This window comes from Lycium ferocissimum, chromosome 2 (genome assembly GCF_029784015.1).
Source record: "Lycium ferocissimum isolate CSIRO_LF1 chromosome 2, AGI_CSIRO_Lferr_CH_V1, whole genome shotgun sequence".
NCBI classification, from domain to species: Eukaryota; Viridiplantae; Streptophyta; class Magnoliopsida; order Solanales; family Solanaceae; genus Lycium; species Lycium ferocissimum.
The window spans coordinates 55,881,390-55,897,448 of NC_081343.1; the positions used below are offsets into that span (position 1 = coordinate 55,881,390).

General features: G+C 38.6%; 1 protein-coding gene across 1 annotated transcript; it reads left to right on the forward strand.

The window, feature by feature from the left end:
- Nucleotides 1–7,308: 7,308 nt before the first annotated feature.
- Nucleotides 7,309–8,000, forward strand: LOC132048216 (uncharacterized). The gene is made up of 2 exons (XM_059439126.1): nucleotides 7,309–7,433; nucleotides 7,519–8,000. The coding sequence occupies exons 1-2, from the start codon at nucleotides 7,348–7,350 to the stop codon at nucleotides 7,847–7,849; spliced, it is 417 nt and encodes a 138-aa protein (XP_059295109.1). The 5' UTR covers nucleotides 7,309–7,347; the 3' UTR covers nucleotides 7,850–8,000.
- Nucleotides 8,001–16,059: the final 8,059 nt, after the last annotated feature.

The following is a 16,059-nucleotide window of genomic DNA, read 5'->3' on the forward strand; positions in this document are numbered from 1 at the left end:
CCTTATTGTTTTATTTATTCATGTTTTATGATTTTGGGATAAGGGTTCGCTTACCAAGGTGGGAAAGGTAGGTGCCCGCGCGACTTGGTGTAGTTGGGTCGTGACAAGCTGGTATCAGAGCCCTAGGTTACCCGGTCTATAATACAAGAGCGTATCAAGTAGAGTCTCGTGGATCGATATGATGAGCTCCGTACTTATCTACGATAGGCTTTAGGACATTTAGGAAACTTCACTTTCTTTCCTTCTTTCGTGTTACTTTATTCTAATTGGTATTTGGAACAATCAAATTGGTATTTGACTCTTATCTATTCTCTCACAAATGGTGCGGACTCGAGCTATGATAGCCCGAGACCAGGTGCTGGAGCCTGCAGCTACGACTTGCACCAGGGGACGAGCGACAGTTAGAGGATGTGGTCGAGCTAGAGGTCGCGGGCTACCCCAGCCAGGGGCAAGGCTCCTGCGCTAGGGGCCGGCATGAGATATCTCCGTCTCCAGAGCCTGAGGTTCAACAGGTTCGAAACCAGGTCGTCGAGGATGATGTGGCTCCAGCACGGGTACATCCCGAGGACACTTTAGAGCAGATGATACAGGATACTATAACTCGTGTTCTACTCTATTTGGATGCACAACAGGCTACCATTGGTGTTAATTCTCCGGGTGAAGGATCTCAGACTACAGGTAAGGCGTAGACCCCTGAGCAGCGACAGACCCATACAACACATCCTGTCACGACTTTAGCTCTACATATGGATGCAGTGCCGGCCCCGAGAGATGATACTAGATCCATGGAAGGCCCTATTATGACCTTGACTGATCAGGAGCTGGTAAGGAGATTTAGGAAGATGGAGCCGCCTAAATTCGTTGGTACTTTTGGGGAGGATTCATATGAGTTTATCTTGGACATGCACGAGTTGTTACACATGATGAGGATTGTTAAGACCCACGGGGTCGATTATATGTCATACCAATTTCGTAGAGATGCGAAGACCTAGTGGAGGTACTTTATTTCTTGCAGAGCAGAGGGTTCTCCTCCACTTACTTGGACATATTTTCATCGGGCCTTCAACCGAGAAGTATGTGCCCTGGGCTTTGAGAGAGGCACGTAGAGATGAGTTTCTCCACCTGCAGTAGGTGTAGATGCTTATGTGACTCGCTATTTGTATTTGGCTCGTTATTCGACACCCTTGATTCCTACTGAGCCCGACAGGATTCGACGATTTGTTGGTGGGCTCTCTACTGCTCTTCAGCGTGAGGCCATGGGTGCTTCCTTCTAGTCCATTGTTGAGAATGCTTCTTTAGTCAAGGCCTCTAAGGCCTGCGCATTTGGAGGGGCTAGTGAGAAGAGGCAGTGACAGTTTGGGAGTTATGGTGGTTCCAGCTCGAGGGAAGCCGTCCGTCTCTTAGGCGCATCGTGCCTATTCGGCCACCCCGTGCGCCGGCTTTGCGGTGCTTCCTCTAGGCTATCTAGGTAGTAGCAGCTTCGAGAGCTTATTTTCTCCGACCGTGCCGTACGAGTTGTTCCGACCGGGGTCTTCGCTCGATTTATCAGTCTCTGCATACTAAGGCCTGTTTTATGTGTGGAGCACTTGGTCATTATGCTCGTTAGTGTCCATGATCTAGGCAGGGTTATCAGCCCCAAAGGGCCCCGACAGCTTTAGGTAGCTGCGGTGGTGCTTCTTCGAGAGGCGACGCTCAGTCAAGCCGCGGTGGTAGGGGTGGGTCCTAGGCCAATAGAGGTGGGTCCCAGAGTTCGAGAGGTGGATCACAGTCTGGTTGTGGTGGGGCCCAGTGTTATTCGTTCCCAGGTAAACCTGAGGCAGAGGCCTCAGATGCTGCATTGCAGGTACCATTTCTGTCCGTCATAGCATCTGTATTATTTTATCCTGGATCCACTCAATCATATGTGGCTGCATATCATGCTGTTGGTTGGGACTTGACTTGTGATAGCATAGCGGTACCTATTCACGTGTCTACTCCAGTCGGAGATTCTGTTATGGTTGATTAAGTCTATCGGACATGCTTAGTTATATTTATAGGCTATGACGCGTGGGTAGACTTAATGATACTTGATATGGTGGATTTTGATATTATTTTAGGTATGAACTGATTTTCTCCTTATCATGCGATCTTGGGCTGTCATGTCAAGAAAGTCACTTTAGCTATGCCGGGCATCCCTAGACTTGAGTGGAGGGGTACTCCTAGCCCCGCCCTGAAGAATATTATTTTCCTCCTTCAGGAGAAAAAATTAGTCAACAAGAGGTGTTTAGCTTATCTGGCTTATATGCGTGACACTACTATTGCATCTCCACCCCTTGAGTCCATTCTCATTGTGAGCGAGTTCGCAGAGGTATTCCCGTGCGATCTTCCGGGTATACCACCCGATCGCAATATTGAATTCATTATTGACTTGGATCCGGACACTCGACCTATTTCTATTCTGCCATATCAGATGGCCGAGTTGAGAGAGCTTAAGGAGCACTTGCAGGAGTTATTGAGCAAAGGGCTCATTAGACCGAGTGTCTCCTCTTGGGGTACTCCTGTATTGTTTGTGAAGAATAAAGATGGATCTATGAGGATGTGCATTAATTATTACCAGCTGAATATGGTTACTATTCGAACAAGTGTCCTATGTCTCGTATTGATGATTTATTTGACCAGCTTCAAGGTGCTTCAGTGTTCTCGAAGATTGACTTGCGTTCAGGCTACCACTAGTTGCGGATCAGGGCTGAGGATATTCTAAAGATAACTTTTTGGATGAGATATGGGCATTTTGAGTTTCTGGTGATGCCTTTTGGGCTTACCAATGCCCCGACTGCATTCATGACTTCGATGAATGGCATCTTTAGGCCATTCCTTTACTCCTTTGTGATTATAGTTATTGATGATATCTTGGTGTATTCCAAGAGTAAAGAGGAGCATGAGAGACATCTTCATACTATACTTGGGTTGTTGAAGTAGAATAGTTTGTTTGCTAAATTTTCAAAGTGTGAATTTTAGTTGGAGTATGTGGCGTTCTTGGGCCATGTTGTGTCTAAGGACGGGATCATGGTTAGACGATAGTTGGAGCTATTGAAAGATTATGATATCAGCATTTTATATCATCCTGTGAAGGCGAACATAGTAGCCGATGCCCTTAGCCGTAGATCCACAGGTAGCTTATGTGATGTTCAGCCAGAGAAAAGGGAGTTAACTCGTGAGCTTCAGCAGTTAGCTAACCTAGGAGTCCGATTATTGGGTTTGGGCGATACAGGAATTACTAGTCATAATGCGACAGTTCCATCTTTAGTAGCTGAGGTGAAAAAGCGCCAGTATGAGGATCCCATGTTAGTTCATTATAGAGATACATCTCCTTAGAAGAAAAAGAATTCACCATTTGAGATTTATGCAAATAGAGTTCTCATATACAGAGGAAGACTATGTGTTTCCCATGTTGCAGGTTTACGTCGCCAGATCTTGGGGGAGGCTTATTGCTCCCATTATTCTATTCATTCGGGAACGACAAAGATGTACCATGATGTTAAGGAAGTTTATTGGTGGGACGGAATGAATAAAGACATAGCAGAGTTTTTAGCCCAATGTCCTAACTGTCAACAGGTAAAGATTGAGCATTAGAAGCCCGGTGGATTATTGCAAGCTATTGAGATTCTGACTTGGAAATGGGAAGTAATTAATATGGATTTCATTATAGGCTTGCCTCATTCCCAGCGTAAGTTTGATTCCATATGGGTAATTGTGGATAGACTTACAAAATCAGCTCATTTTCTGCCTCAGCTGAAGATTATGCAAAGCTTTATATCAAAGAGATAGTATGACTCCATGGTGTACCGGTATCCATTATCTTTGACAGGGGTGCGCGAGCCATACGAACTGGAAGTCTTTCCAAAAAAGTTTGGGGACTCAGATAAGTCATAGCACAACATTTCATCCACAAACAAACGGACAGGCTAAACGTACTATTCAGACTCTCGAAGATATTCTACAGGTATCTGTACTAGACTTTAGAGGTAGCTGGGATGATCATTTGCCGCTTATTGAGTTCGTATACAATCACAGTTATCATTTCAGTATCCAGATGGCCCCGTATGAGGCCTTATATGGACGGAAGTGTAGATTACCGATTGGATGGTTTGAAGTAGGGGAGACTAAGTTAGTAGGGCTTGATTTGATCCAGCAAGCAGTGGAGAAGGTCCAGCTTATTCAGGATTGATTATTAGCAGCCCAGAGTCGTCAGAAGTCTTATGCAGATAATCACCGACGAGACTTAGAGTTCCAAGTTGATGACTCGGTATTCTTGAAGGCGTCGCCTATGAAAGGTGTTATGATATTTGGTAAAAAGAGTAAGCTTAGTCCTCGGTACATTGGGCCTTACAAGATTGTCCGTAAAGTGGGCTAGGTGGCCTACGAGTTAGATCTACCTTCAGACTTGGATTTAGTCCATCAGGTTTTTCATGTGTCAATGCTTCACAAATGTATTGGAGATCCTTCCAGAGTTGTACCCGTAGATGATGTTCAAGTTATCGAGCAATTATCTTACGAAGAGGTCCCCATTGCTATCCTAGATAGGCAGGTCCGGAGATTGAGGTCTAAGGATGTAGCTTCAGTCAAAGATCTTGCAGAGAAACAGTCATAATGAAGAAATGACTTGGGAAGCTGAAGAAGATATGAGGTCCAGGTATCCATGCTTGTTTCCACCCCTAGAGGAGATTCAGGCAGAGACACCATTGTCTTCGGGTGCCTAATGTTTTCTTTTTATTATTATTTCTTAGTCGTGTGGGGCCATTATTGTTATTGTTGTTGTGTCTCTGTGAGGTGTTGTATATTTTGGGTTATTGTGACAGGATGGTAGTGGTATAGTTACAGGGGAAACTCTGCCAAAATTTTTATAAGACCCTTAAAAGTATAACATTCGAGGACAAATATTCCTAAGAGGGGAAGGATGTTACACCTTGGAAAAATTTCACGTTGTTTGCATTATAAGTAAACTAATGTAATCCCAAGGTGGACATGAAGCCGTACGAAGTTAAGGAAGATATCTAACAAATTCAAAGTATATACCTTAAGGTTTCGGAGTTAAGTGAATTGGTGGAAGCAAGTTCGTTGAATACTAGAATTGGTGTCATGTTTTTGGAAGGTTTGGCATTGTATGTGCTATACATTGTTTAGCATTAGCTTGATAGGGAGTTATAGGGCTTCTTATATGGTTTATGAGAGGTCACATAAGTGTTAAGGAGGTATCATAAGGATTGGAGGTCAAACGAATCGAAAAGAACGCATTTCACGAAAGTTGGAGTTTGTAGGCAGTTTACGGCGCATATTGAGATTGTTGTGCAGAAAAATGGCCGCAAACTTGCCATTTTGGGCGGACTCACTACCCAACACCACCCCAAGGTGTTGTGGAGGGATGCAGCCACAAGTTACAACTTGTTGGGCCGCATCTCCACAGTAAGTTGGGGCGGTGGGCTGGTTCACAGGCCTTTTTAAGTTCTAAAAGGTTCCATTTCATATATTCGCTTTCCACACTTCTCTCTCTATATTATAAGAGTGTTCTTAAAGGTTTTCTATCCTTCCAAAACATTCCACACCATCACAAGAGAAGATTAAACTCCAAAACCTCAAGCTAACTCATGGAAGATGATTGTTTTTGCATCTATTTGGGATTGTGGTGAATTCGGTCTTGGAAGAAGTTGAGTGAGGTGAAGTCCTTCCATCACAAGGTATGTTCTTCATCTTATTTCTTATGATTAAGTCGACTTGAAGGTGTAGCAAGTCCTAAAAAGGAAAAGAATCATAGTAGAGAAGTCACCTGTATTAAGTTGAATTTGATCGCTATGGGTTGATTTTGAAAGGGGATTCTGGATTGATTTAAGCCTAACTTAAATATAATTTCTTTATTATGGTATTTTTGGTGTTGTTATTGTTGTTGGGGGTTGTTTTGGAATTTGGCGGAAGTAGATGAAATAGGGGAAATGCTGCCCAATTTCCGCTACCCCTTAATTACTCTAGTTTGACCTTATGAGAGTTTTCAAAGCTTAACTCTTGAGTGAATCATCTTCAATATAGATTTACAAGCTTGGGAGGATAAGCATTAAGTAGTTAAGGAGACCACAAGGTATGTTAAGGCTGCCCCTTTCTCTCTTATGGCATGATTCCATTGTTACGAGCTTGCACGAAGGATATCTATAATAACTACACTCATAGAAATGCTAGAAGCTTATGTTCTTGATTCTCTTATGAAATTATTTATCCTTGTCTCATGATTATTGATTATTCATCTTATCTTATGATTATTGATCCTGTTTATTGACATTGATCTTATCTTATGATTATTGATTCCTTCAAGATGAGATATGTTGACGATGATAGATCCATAATGATCATCGGAGGTTTACCGACCTTACGTCACTCTGATAAATTCATGGCTTTTATTTGAGCTCTCATGCATGCTTAACATATATGTATGTATTTTCTCACACCGAGCCACTCTATAGTCGGCCGGGCAGGCATGTAGATGTGCACACCACTGCAGTGGGTATGTTATGATGTTACCCCGGATGCGGGATGATGATGATAACACCAAGCCTATATGGCCGAGCACGATACTATATATGTATGTATGAAAATGTTTTTTTTTAAAAGCTAAGCATACATGACATCCACCTAAAGAGGCATTCAGATTTACGGGTTATTTCTCTTATCTCATGCTTCTTTCATATCTTTATTATGTTGTTATTCATGCCTAACATACTCAATATATTTCTCGTACTGACGTCCCTTTGTTGTGGACGCTGTGTTCATGCCGCAGGTAGAAAGGGAGATGGACTGCTTCATCAGTGATTGTATAGGAGCGCTCTGCTTGTTCCGGTGCTGTAGTTCAGCTGGTACTATTCTTTTGTGTATATATGGGCATGGCGGGATTCTGTCCCATTCTTATGATGTTATGCACTCCACGTAGAGGCTCGTAAACAGATGTGTATAGTTAGATGATCTATGACTTCTTCGGTTCTCATTTTGTCATATCATATTTGGCAGCCTTGTCGACTAGTATATGTGGGCAAGGTTTTATGGCAAATATATATATATATATAGATGTGCATATATCTCTTAGACTAGTATCCCTTATAGACTATGATATTTATGAGTTAGTTTAATTTTGTGGCCCACGTAGATATGATTATGCGATGCATGTTATAAGGTGCTCAGTAGGTTAGCTCCGGGTGCCCATCATGGCCCTCTGGGTGGGTCGTGACAGTGTGTGAATCTCATGTGTAGTAGCACGTGTTTGTTGTATGAATTGGTAAATAACCAGTTTTCAAATCTTTATAGGAACTATTCTCAAAAACTACTTCGATGGTACCAAATATGGATGTTGGTCAATCCTCTCAGTTCGGTGGAGTTGATCATTCTCCACACCATGACAGTGCTTATGAACAACAGTAAGCTCATCACCTTGATATTAAATTTTATATATATATATATATATATGATGTTGGTATTTAAAATATGTTACTTTTCATGTAGGAGGATGAATGCACTTGATAATGAAGATTTTCCTAATTATTATGAGTCATCATCAAGTGATGACGATGAAATAGCTAATAATGCAGAGGTAACCGATGATGAAGATGATGATGATGATGTTCAAGTTGGTATGACCAACAATATTCCTCAAAGCCAAAACCAACAAGAACCAATGCACCACCACGTACCACCACCGATGGCTGAAAACCCAACTTCTGAAAGCCCAATTCAGTGGCATTCTAACAATATCCCTTATCTTGACAGCCTGCAGGGTCGTGATGATGCATTTGTCTTCACAAGAGAAGATTATGATAGTCGCCTAAAAATCTGAATTGAACCAAAGGATCTCAACAAAGATCGATGCTACCTTGCAAAGGAAATATTGTTCGCATCCAAAAAGGCATTGCAACGGGCTGTCAAAATTTATTGTTTTAAGGACATGAGGGAGTTTAAGGTTGATCAGTCAAACACAAAGATATGGAGGCTAGTTTGTAGACGACGGTATCACGATTTGTGGTGGTTGCTTCGGGGAATTGTTAAGCCTGATGGTATGTGGTCTATCACAAAACTCCGCGAAAGACACACTTCTGATATGGAAGAAAATCGAGCAGATCATTATAATTTAGATACAAACATGATTGCTCAAGTGTTACTTAAAGACATTGCCGAAACGCCAAGGTAACTTATCCTACCTAGTACATTATATGTCTTATATCAATTGAAAGATCATTACTAAATGTTGTTTGTTTAAACTTGTGCAGGTTCCCCATCAAAGATTGTATTCGAAACGTTCAAACCGTATATAGTAAAACTATAAGCAACAGAAAGGGATTTCTCGGGCGTAGCCGCGCTTTTAAGATGGTCTTTGGAAATTAGCATACTTCTTTTCAATCGCTGCTAAGGTATATGGCAGCTCTACAACATTTTAATCATGGTACTGTTGTAGAGTGGAGGCTTATAGAGGGTAAAATCTTCAATTTCGTATTTTGGACATTCAAACCATGCATTGATAGTTTTGCTCACTCGCCGCCAGATGATATCCATAGATGGTACGCATGTATATGGTGCCTACGACATCAAGCTCCTAATTGCAATAGGAATGGATGCCAATGGGTCAATATTTCCTCTTGCTTTCGCAATTGCCGCTAACGAGAGCAACGACACATGGGGGATCTTTTGACCCATTTGAAAACTCATGTTATTAAGGATCTTACCGGCATATGCGTCTTCCGATCGGCATAAAGGCATATTGCATAATATGGATAATTTACCGGGGTGGTAGCCTCTCTTTGTTTACCATCGCTATTGTTTAAGGCACTTGAAGGCAAATTTGCAATCAAAGTTTCACAGTGGCACTCTAAACAAATTGATGTAGGGGGTTGCGATGGAGCATCAACAACGAAAATGGGCTGCAAAAATGGATCTAATCAGGGAAGTGAGTGAACTCGCATACGTTTGGTTGATGAAGCTCGAAGTTGAAAAATGGACGTTTCATGCTGATGGAGGCAAAAAATGGGGCATGGTCACAACAAACAGCTCAGAGTCTTTCAATGGCTTGCTGAAATCTGCTCGAGGATTACCTGTCACCGCAATGGTGAGAATGAATTTCAAGCAGGTTGTAGAGCGATTTGTGGTTAGGACAAGGCAGACCAGAGCGATATTAGCCGACGGTGGGACATGGATGCCAAAGCCCTTCAAAAACATGGAGCATTATAGAAAAAAATGTGAGCATCACCAAATGACCGAGTATGACCCAATTCAGCATGTGTATGAAGTTAGGACGGGTTATTGCAATGGTAAGGGTGGAAACGTGCATACCGTTTATGAGGCAACAAAAACATGCACTTGTGGTAAGTGGCAAACGTACTACATGCCGTGTTCTCATGCTGTCAAGTGCTTCGAGAGAATGAGAAAAACGGTAACAAATTATGTGGCGGGGGAATACAAAATCCACAGTTACCTTAGAGCATATTCCTACCAATTCCACCCACTTGGTAATGAAGTTATTGGCCAAACGAGCCGTTTTCGATGGTTGCTAACAAGGATTACATCAGGAAATTGGGCATTAACTCACGGAGTCGTAGACCCAATCAAATGGATGTTAGTGAAAGAACTTACTCTCACAAGTGCTCTACATGTAAGCAATATGGCCATGACAAGCGTTCGCGTGGGCAACAAGGCCATGGTAGTACAAGCACCTCTCGAAGTAATAGAGCCTCTAGAATTTGAAGATGGTATTGTTATTGTAATTTATTATTGTATTGCTTTGAATTAGTATTGTAATTAAATGGAATGAATTATTTTTTAATTAGTATAAACCTCTCGTATTGGATGAATTATTATTAAATCAAATATTTATATTTGTACATTCAAATATAATAAAACACTTAAATCAAAACCCTATAAATATGATAAGTTTCAAAACTTACTTCGGGGCACTTTAGAACTCCTAAAACGACGATCCAAACGTTTAGGTGGACTTGATGTAATGAGCCGACATTATTGTACGCAAAAAAAAAGATATTAAGTTTTATATAAAATATTGATATTTTGGGGCTTTGAAACATGACTAATCTTTGTCCAAAGTATGAAAAAAAACGTGATTGAAAAGGTAACACAAAAAAACAGAAGGCCTCCTTCACGCAAGAAATTCGTGCGTGAAAGGCCCAAGTTGCATTTTTGCAGTTTGGTCCTTTCACGCACTAAATTAGTCCGTGAAACCTACTAATGTTTTTTTTTTGTGCTAGTTTGGTTCAACTTTTTATTTTTTGTGTTACAAAAGTCGCGGCCCCATTGTTTTTTGTTTTCTCTGTACCCAAAACCAAGAAAGAGATTTGAAAGTCATTTTTCTTTTTTTAACTCCCTAACTCACCTACAACGTGGCAGCGAAAACGAGAGTGGGCCTGCCCCACTTCTTTTCCCACTTAAACATATTCTGTCATTAATTGAATTCACCAATTTACACTTACACACGTATACATATACACACAATTTCCTAAAAATATGTATCTCTGTATATGTAGGTGTGTAAATATATGTAGTGTAAACATATTCTATAATTATTCCACTCTATAAGAGACCCGCTAAAAATTTAATAAACTATAAATAAGGAAGTAATTCTAAGCACTTGAAAAAATATCGGGTTGTTACAGTTCTATGATATAACTACCAATTATTGTGGTTGGTGGTGTATTTTTGTAAGTTTTCTATATATTTGTGTATTTTGTTCAAATTAATTTCATCAGTTCATCTAGTTTCAAATATACGGGTGACGCAAATACATGGTAAGTTTTCTATATATTTATGTATTTTGTTCAAATTAATCCCATCAAATACATGGGTGATGCAAATTGTTACTTACACATTAATACATGAGATTCAATATAAAATACATGGGGTTTGATTGAAAACTTCAAATACATTAGTTATGCTATCAAATACATGGGTAAATAAAAAAACGAAATCAATATTGAAAACTTCAAATACATTACCACTAAATACATGGGTGATGCAAATTGTTACTCACACAAATACATGATATTTAATATAAAATACATGGAGTTTGATTGGAAACTTTAAATACATTAGTTATGCTATCAAATACATGGGTAAATAAAAAACGAAATCAATATTGAAAACTTCAAATACATTGGTTGAATGTTTTCAAATTTTGAATTTTTGATTTTTTAAGTTTGAATGTTGAAGATTGGATGAAGGAATAGAAAACGGTTATGGAAAAGAAATCTAAAATATGATTTTGTGGAAGAGTATGGTAAAAAACATCAATTAATAACTAATTAAATGATCCCACCGTTATGGCCTAAAATCAAGGGATATGTTTTCTTTTTTACTGTGTTTCTATGAATTTACACGCATCAAATACATTCGGAACAATACCTTAATTTGGGAAAACATAGCTACAAATGGTAATATTTAAAAGGGTGGCTATAAATGATAGGAAACTACCATAAGGTAGTCATTTGAGTAATTTTACCTAAAATTAACCCAACTTCTTTGAGGAAATTCGGGGAAACAGCAGAGAAGTGCCTGCGAGAAGATGGCAAGATAGGCCTAGTATGGCGGATGTGTTGTGGGACTTGAACTATGCACTATCACTTCAACACCACCGGGAAGCCCCAAGAATTTCGGGAAGATAGCACCAACACCGATGTTTCGTGGCGAGATGGCATTGCCGAGTATTCATCGATTACCTTCTATAGATGTAAGCACAAGTTGTGTCGGTGCCGAGAGTGAGGTTTTTTCACTATTGAAAATCGATGAAGCCGGATGATTTTAATTTGGCCTACCTTTTGTTAGCATGCATTAATATGTACTTCCGTGTTCTTTTACTTCCTCTTATGCAATTGTATATCACGTATCAAAACAGTGCTTTTAACTATATTCACGGTTCATTTTCTGCATTGGATAACAGCAAATTCCTCTAACAATGCATCTGTATTAATAGAATATAATGTTCATAAAGTCTGATGTCTATCCTCCCATAGTGTCTGGTTTTAGTTTTTGTTAAAGATTTTTAAAGAGCACTTATTGGACTCAACTAATGTTTCAATTGTCAACAATTCTTTTTTATGTGAATTTTGAATAACCGATTCATATTTTAGTTGAAATATTAACTACTAATACAACAACAGACCCAGTGAAATCACACCAATTGAATCTGGGAAATATTCAACTATTAATATGAAATGAAAAAAGTAATACTCCATAATACAAACCTATGAAATAAGTAGTAATTCCCTCTGTCCCAATTTATGTTATACACTTTTCTTTTTAGTCTATTCCAAAAAAAAAAAAAATATTTTTATATTTAGAAATAATTTAACTTGACGCTTCTCCTTTTACCCTTAATGAAATAATTTTGAGCCACACAAATATCTAGGACTTGTAATAGATCACAAGTTTCAAAAGTCTTTCTTTCTTTCTTAAAAATTGTACCTAGTCTAACTATATCACATAAATTAAGACGAAGGGAGCACTATTTTTGAAAAATTGTAATCAGTAACAAACTTCCATGTTCCTTATAAAAAGTTAAAGCTGTGAAATTACCTACCAGTACCTTTTTGGGGCCTAAAGTTTGGTATTTAAGTGGAGAGGGTATAACCATTGTAACCGAGTTGGATAGATGAATTTCAATCATAAAAAAACAAGTGATGTCTTAGGTTGAGTCATTAGTTGTGGTTTAATAGCGATTAGATCAAGTTTCTATCAACTATTTAAAAGAAGACTTAAGTCATAGATAGCCCCCTAAACTTTACTACATTTTCCTCTGGGCTACCTAAACCGAGGGTTGTACCTATTGGGTACCTAAACCAGTCTAAATTTGATCCTATTGGGTACCTTTTTCACAATAATCAGCAAAATTAAGAGAGTGTATTACACTCTCCATGACGTGGCAACTTTGTCCAATGAAAACGTGACACGTGGCGGTGGGGGGGGGGGGGGGGGGCCATCATAATAATTAAAAAATAAATTATACACTCCCCAAAATTTTCATCTCCTTCGCCGCCCCCCCCTCCAACTGCAAAAGAAACCGGCCGCCGCTCCCCCACTACTGGCTGCCGCACTACCACCCCCAACCGCCGTCCCCCCACCCCACCAATAATTTATTCCTTTTTTCTTCTCTTATTTAGGTCTATCAATGTCTTTACAAGACCCACCAACCTTTAATGAAATGTGAGATAAAAAAAAAGTCATAGTAATGGTGAATCCCCATTTTTTCCGGTGAATGAGTCATAGTAATGGTAAATCCCTATTTTTTCCGGTGAACAAGATGGTAATGCTACTTTTCAGATCTAAAAAAGACACAAAAAAAAATGGTGGTAAAAAATAACATCCAATTCAAAAATTAATTTTATATAAATAATTAAAAGAAATGAAGTGTTATAATGAAGAAGAAGAAGAAGAAGAGAAAAAAAAAAAAAAAAAAAGGAAGAAGAAGAAGAAGGGAAGAGAACGTACAGTGGATAAAAAAAAAAAAAAAAAGGAAAAAGAAGGAGAAGAGAAGAGAACTATAGTGAAGAAGAAGAGAAAAAAAAAAGGAACGTACAGTGGGGTGGGGTCAGGGGACAGACAGGCAGCTGGGGGGGGGAGGTGGGTTAGTTTTTTATTTATTTATCTATTAAATTTTATTTAAAAGAGGTAAAATTTTAACCAAAAAAAAAAAAATTTAAGGATGAAAGGGTTGTCCACGCACCCAACAAAAAGTGGACTCAATTGTTGCGCCACGTAGGCGCCACATAGGCAAAAGGTACCCAATACGATCAAATTTAGACTGGTTTAGGTACCCAATAGGTACAACTCTCGATTTAGGTAGCCCAGAAGAAAATGTGGTAAAGTTTAGGGGGCTATCTATGACTTTAGCCTTAAAAGAATGAAGAACATAACTTAGTATTTGTGGGAGAAGATTACAAAGATTTAATACCTCCAAATTACACCTTGTTTTAAAAAATCATACCTCACGTAGCATGTGATTTTAGTTAGTAGAATAAAATATTTAGCTAGGTCTTGGTCCCAAAACGAAGTCTTTTATAGCACAAGCTAAGGGAGATATGATATTTTTCCATATATAATAAGTGCCATGGAGGGACGAACACAGCAGTCCCTCCTTGTACTCACTGCTTCACAAATTTTATCCGCATTAAATTTTTATACCATGAGCTATATAATTTGTACACTTTATCCAACTATTTTTATATCCGACGTAGACATGTGTCATAGTACTTAATATTTATTCCCTTCTCATTTATATGCACTTTAAATTTAATTCTCCGACACATTTATTTTCTCTGTGCACTTTTACTTGTTCACTTTTGACTTTTCGTGTTCTAGCTGAATATTTATTCTCTTCATGTATAGACATATGCAGTTCAATTTTAATTCTCCTACACAAATTTATTTCCTCCATGCACTTTAATTTGTTCACTTTTGACTTTTCACATTCTTTGAGAATTAATAAATCCCACGTGGATATATGCCATAGTACTGAATATTTATTCTCTTCACATGTATACACTTATGCACTTCTATTTTAATTCTCCGACACATATTTATTTCCTCCGTGCACTTTTACTTGTTCATTTTGACTTTTCACGTTATTTAAAAATTAACAAAAATGAAGTACTCCTTCCGTCCCATATTACTTGGCCGCATTATTATACTTGACTTTTGACGTTCTTTAAGAATTAATAAAAATGAAGTACTCCCTTCACCCATATTAACGTAGACATGTGTCATAGTACTTAATATTTAATTCCCTTCTCATGTATAGACGTATGCACTTTAAATTTAATTCTCCGACACATTTATTTCCTCCGTGCACTTTTACTTGTTCATTTTTTATTTTCGTGTTCTAGCTAAATATTTATTCTCTTCTCATGTATAGACATATGCAATTCAATTTTAATTCTCTTACACAAATTTATTTCCTCCGTGCACTTTAATTTGTTCATTTTTTACTTTTCACATTCTTTGAGAATTAATAAATCTCACGTGGATATATGCCATAGTATTGAATATTTATTCTCTTCTCATGTATACACGCGTGCACTTCTATTTTAATTCTTCGACACATATTTATTTCCTCCGTGCACTTTTACTTGTTCACTTTTGAGTTTTCACGTTATTTAAGAATTAATAAATGAAGTACTCCTTCCGTCCCATATTTCTTAGCCACATTACTATACTTGACTTTTTACGTTTTTTAAGAATTAATAAAAATGAAGTACTCCTTTCGTCCATATTACTTGGCCACATTACTAAAAATATATGTCTATTTTTTTATTCTATATTTATCTTCTTTTCTATTTCTATTATCCCCATTTTCCTTCTTTGTCAATACTTTAATGTCACGACCCAAATCATGGATCATGCGGGCACCCACACTAACCCTCCCTGGTGGGCGAACCCTTCAGATAACTACCTTAATTTGATACAACATGCGGAATAAATACTTTTATTATAAGAAATTCCCAAAATACGAGTCAGACTCATACAAGAGCTTCTAAGAAGTTTACAATTTGAATAGATAACAGACTCAAACCGGATACGACTTCCGTTTAAGGATAGAGAACAACGTAAATCTAAGGAGAGACTCGGGTTGCAATAGCTCACCCAAACGTCTTTGACGAATGCCTCGAAACGGTCGTGAGACTCCGAACATCACCTCGAAATAACTCTACACTCCGGAAGAGTGTAGCAAGAGTAGTATGAGCACAACACTAGGCTCGTAGGTATCATAGGCCGACTAAGACTAGATAACGTATATAAAGGCAACAAGCAAGAAAAACATATAAACCAACAAGTACAAGTCAATATGAATCCATATCCACAACAAGTCATCTTTTATGTTATAGCATCTAAACCCAATTGTGCCAAGTCTTAGTATAATCAATCCGAATCGGTACATCACGGTAGTATCACAACAATCAACGAACCAAGATATAATGCAATGCAATAATGTATGTAGGATGAATGCAATGCATATGCGGTTTTGTACAACATGTCCGGACGGAGCTTAACTCC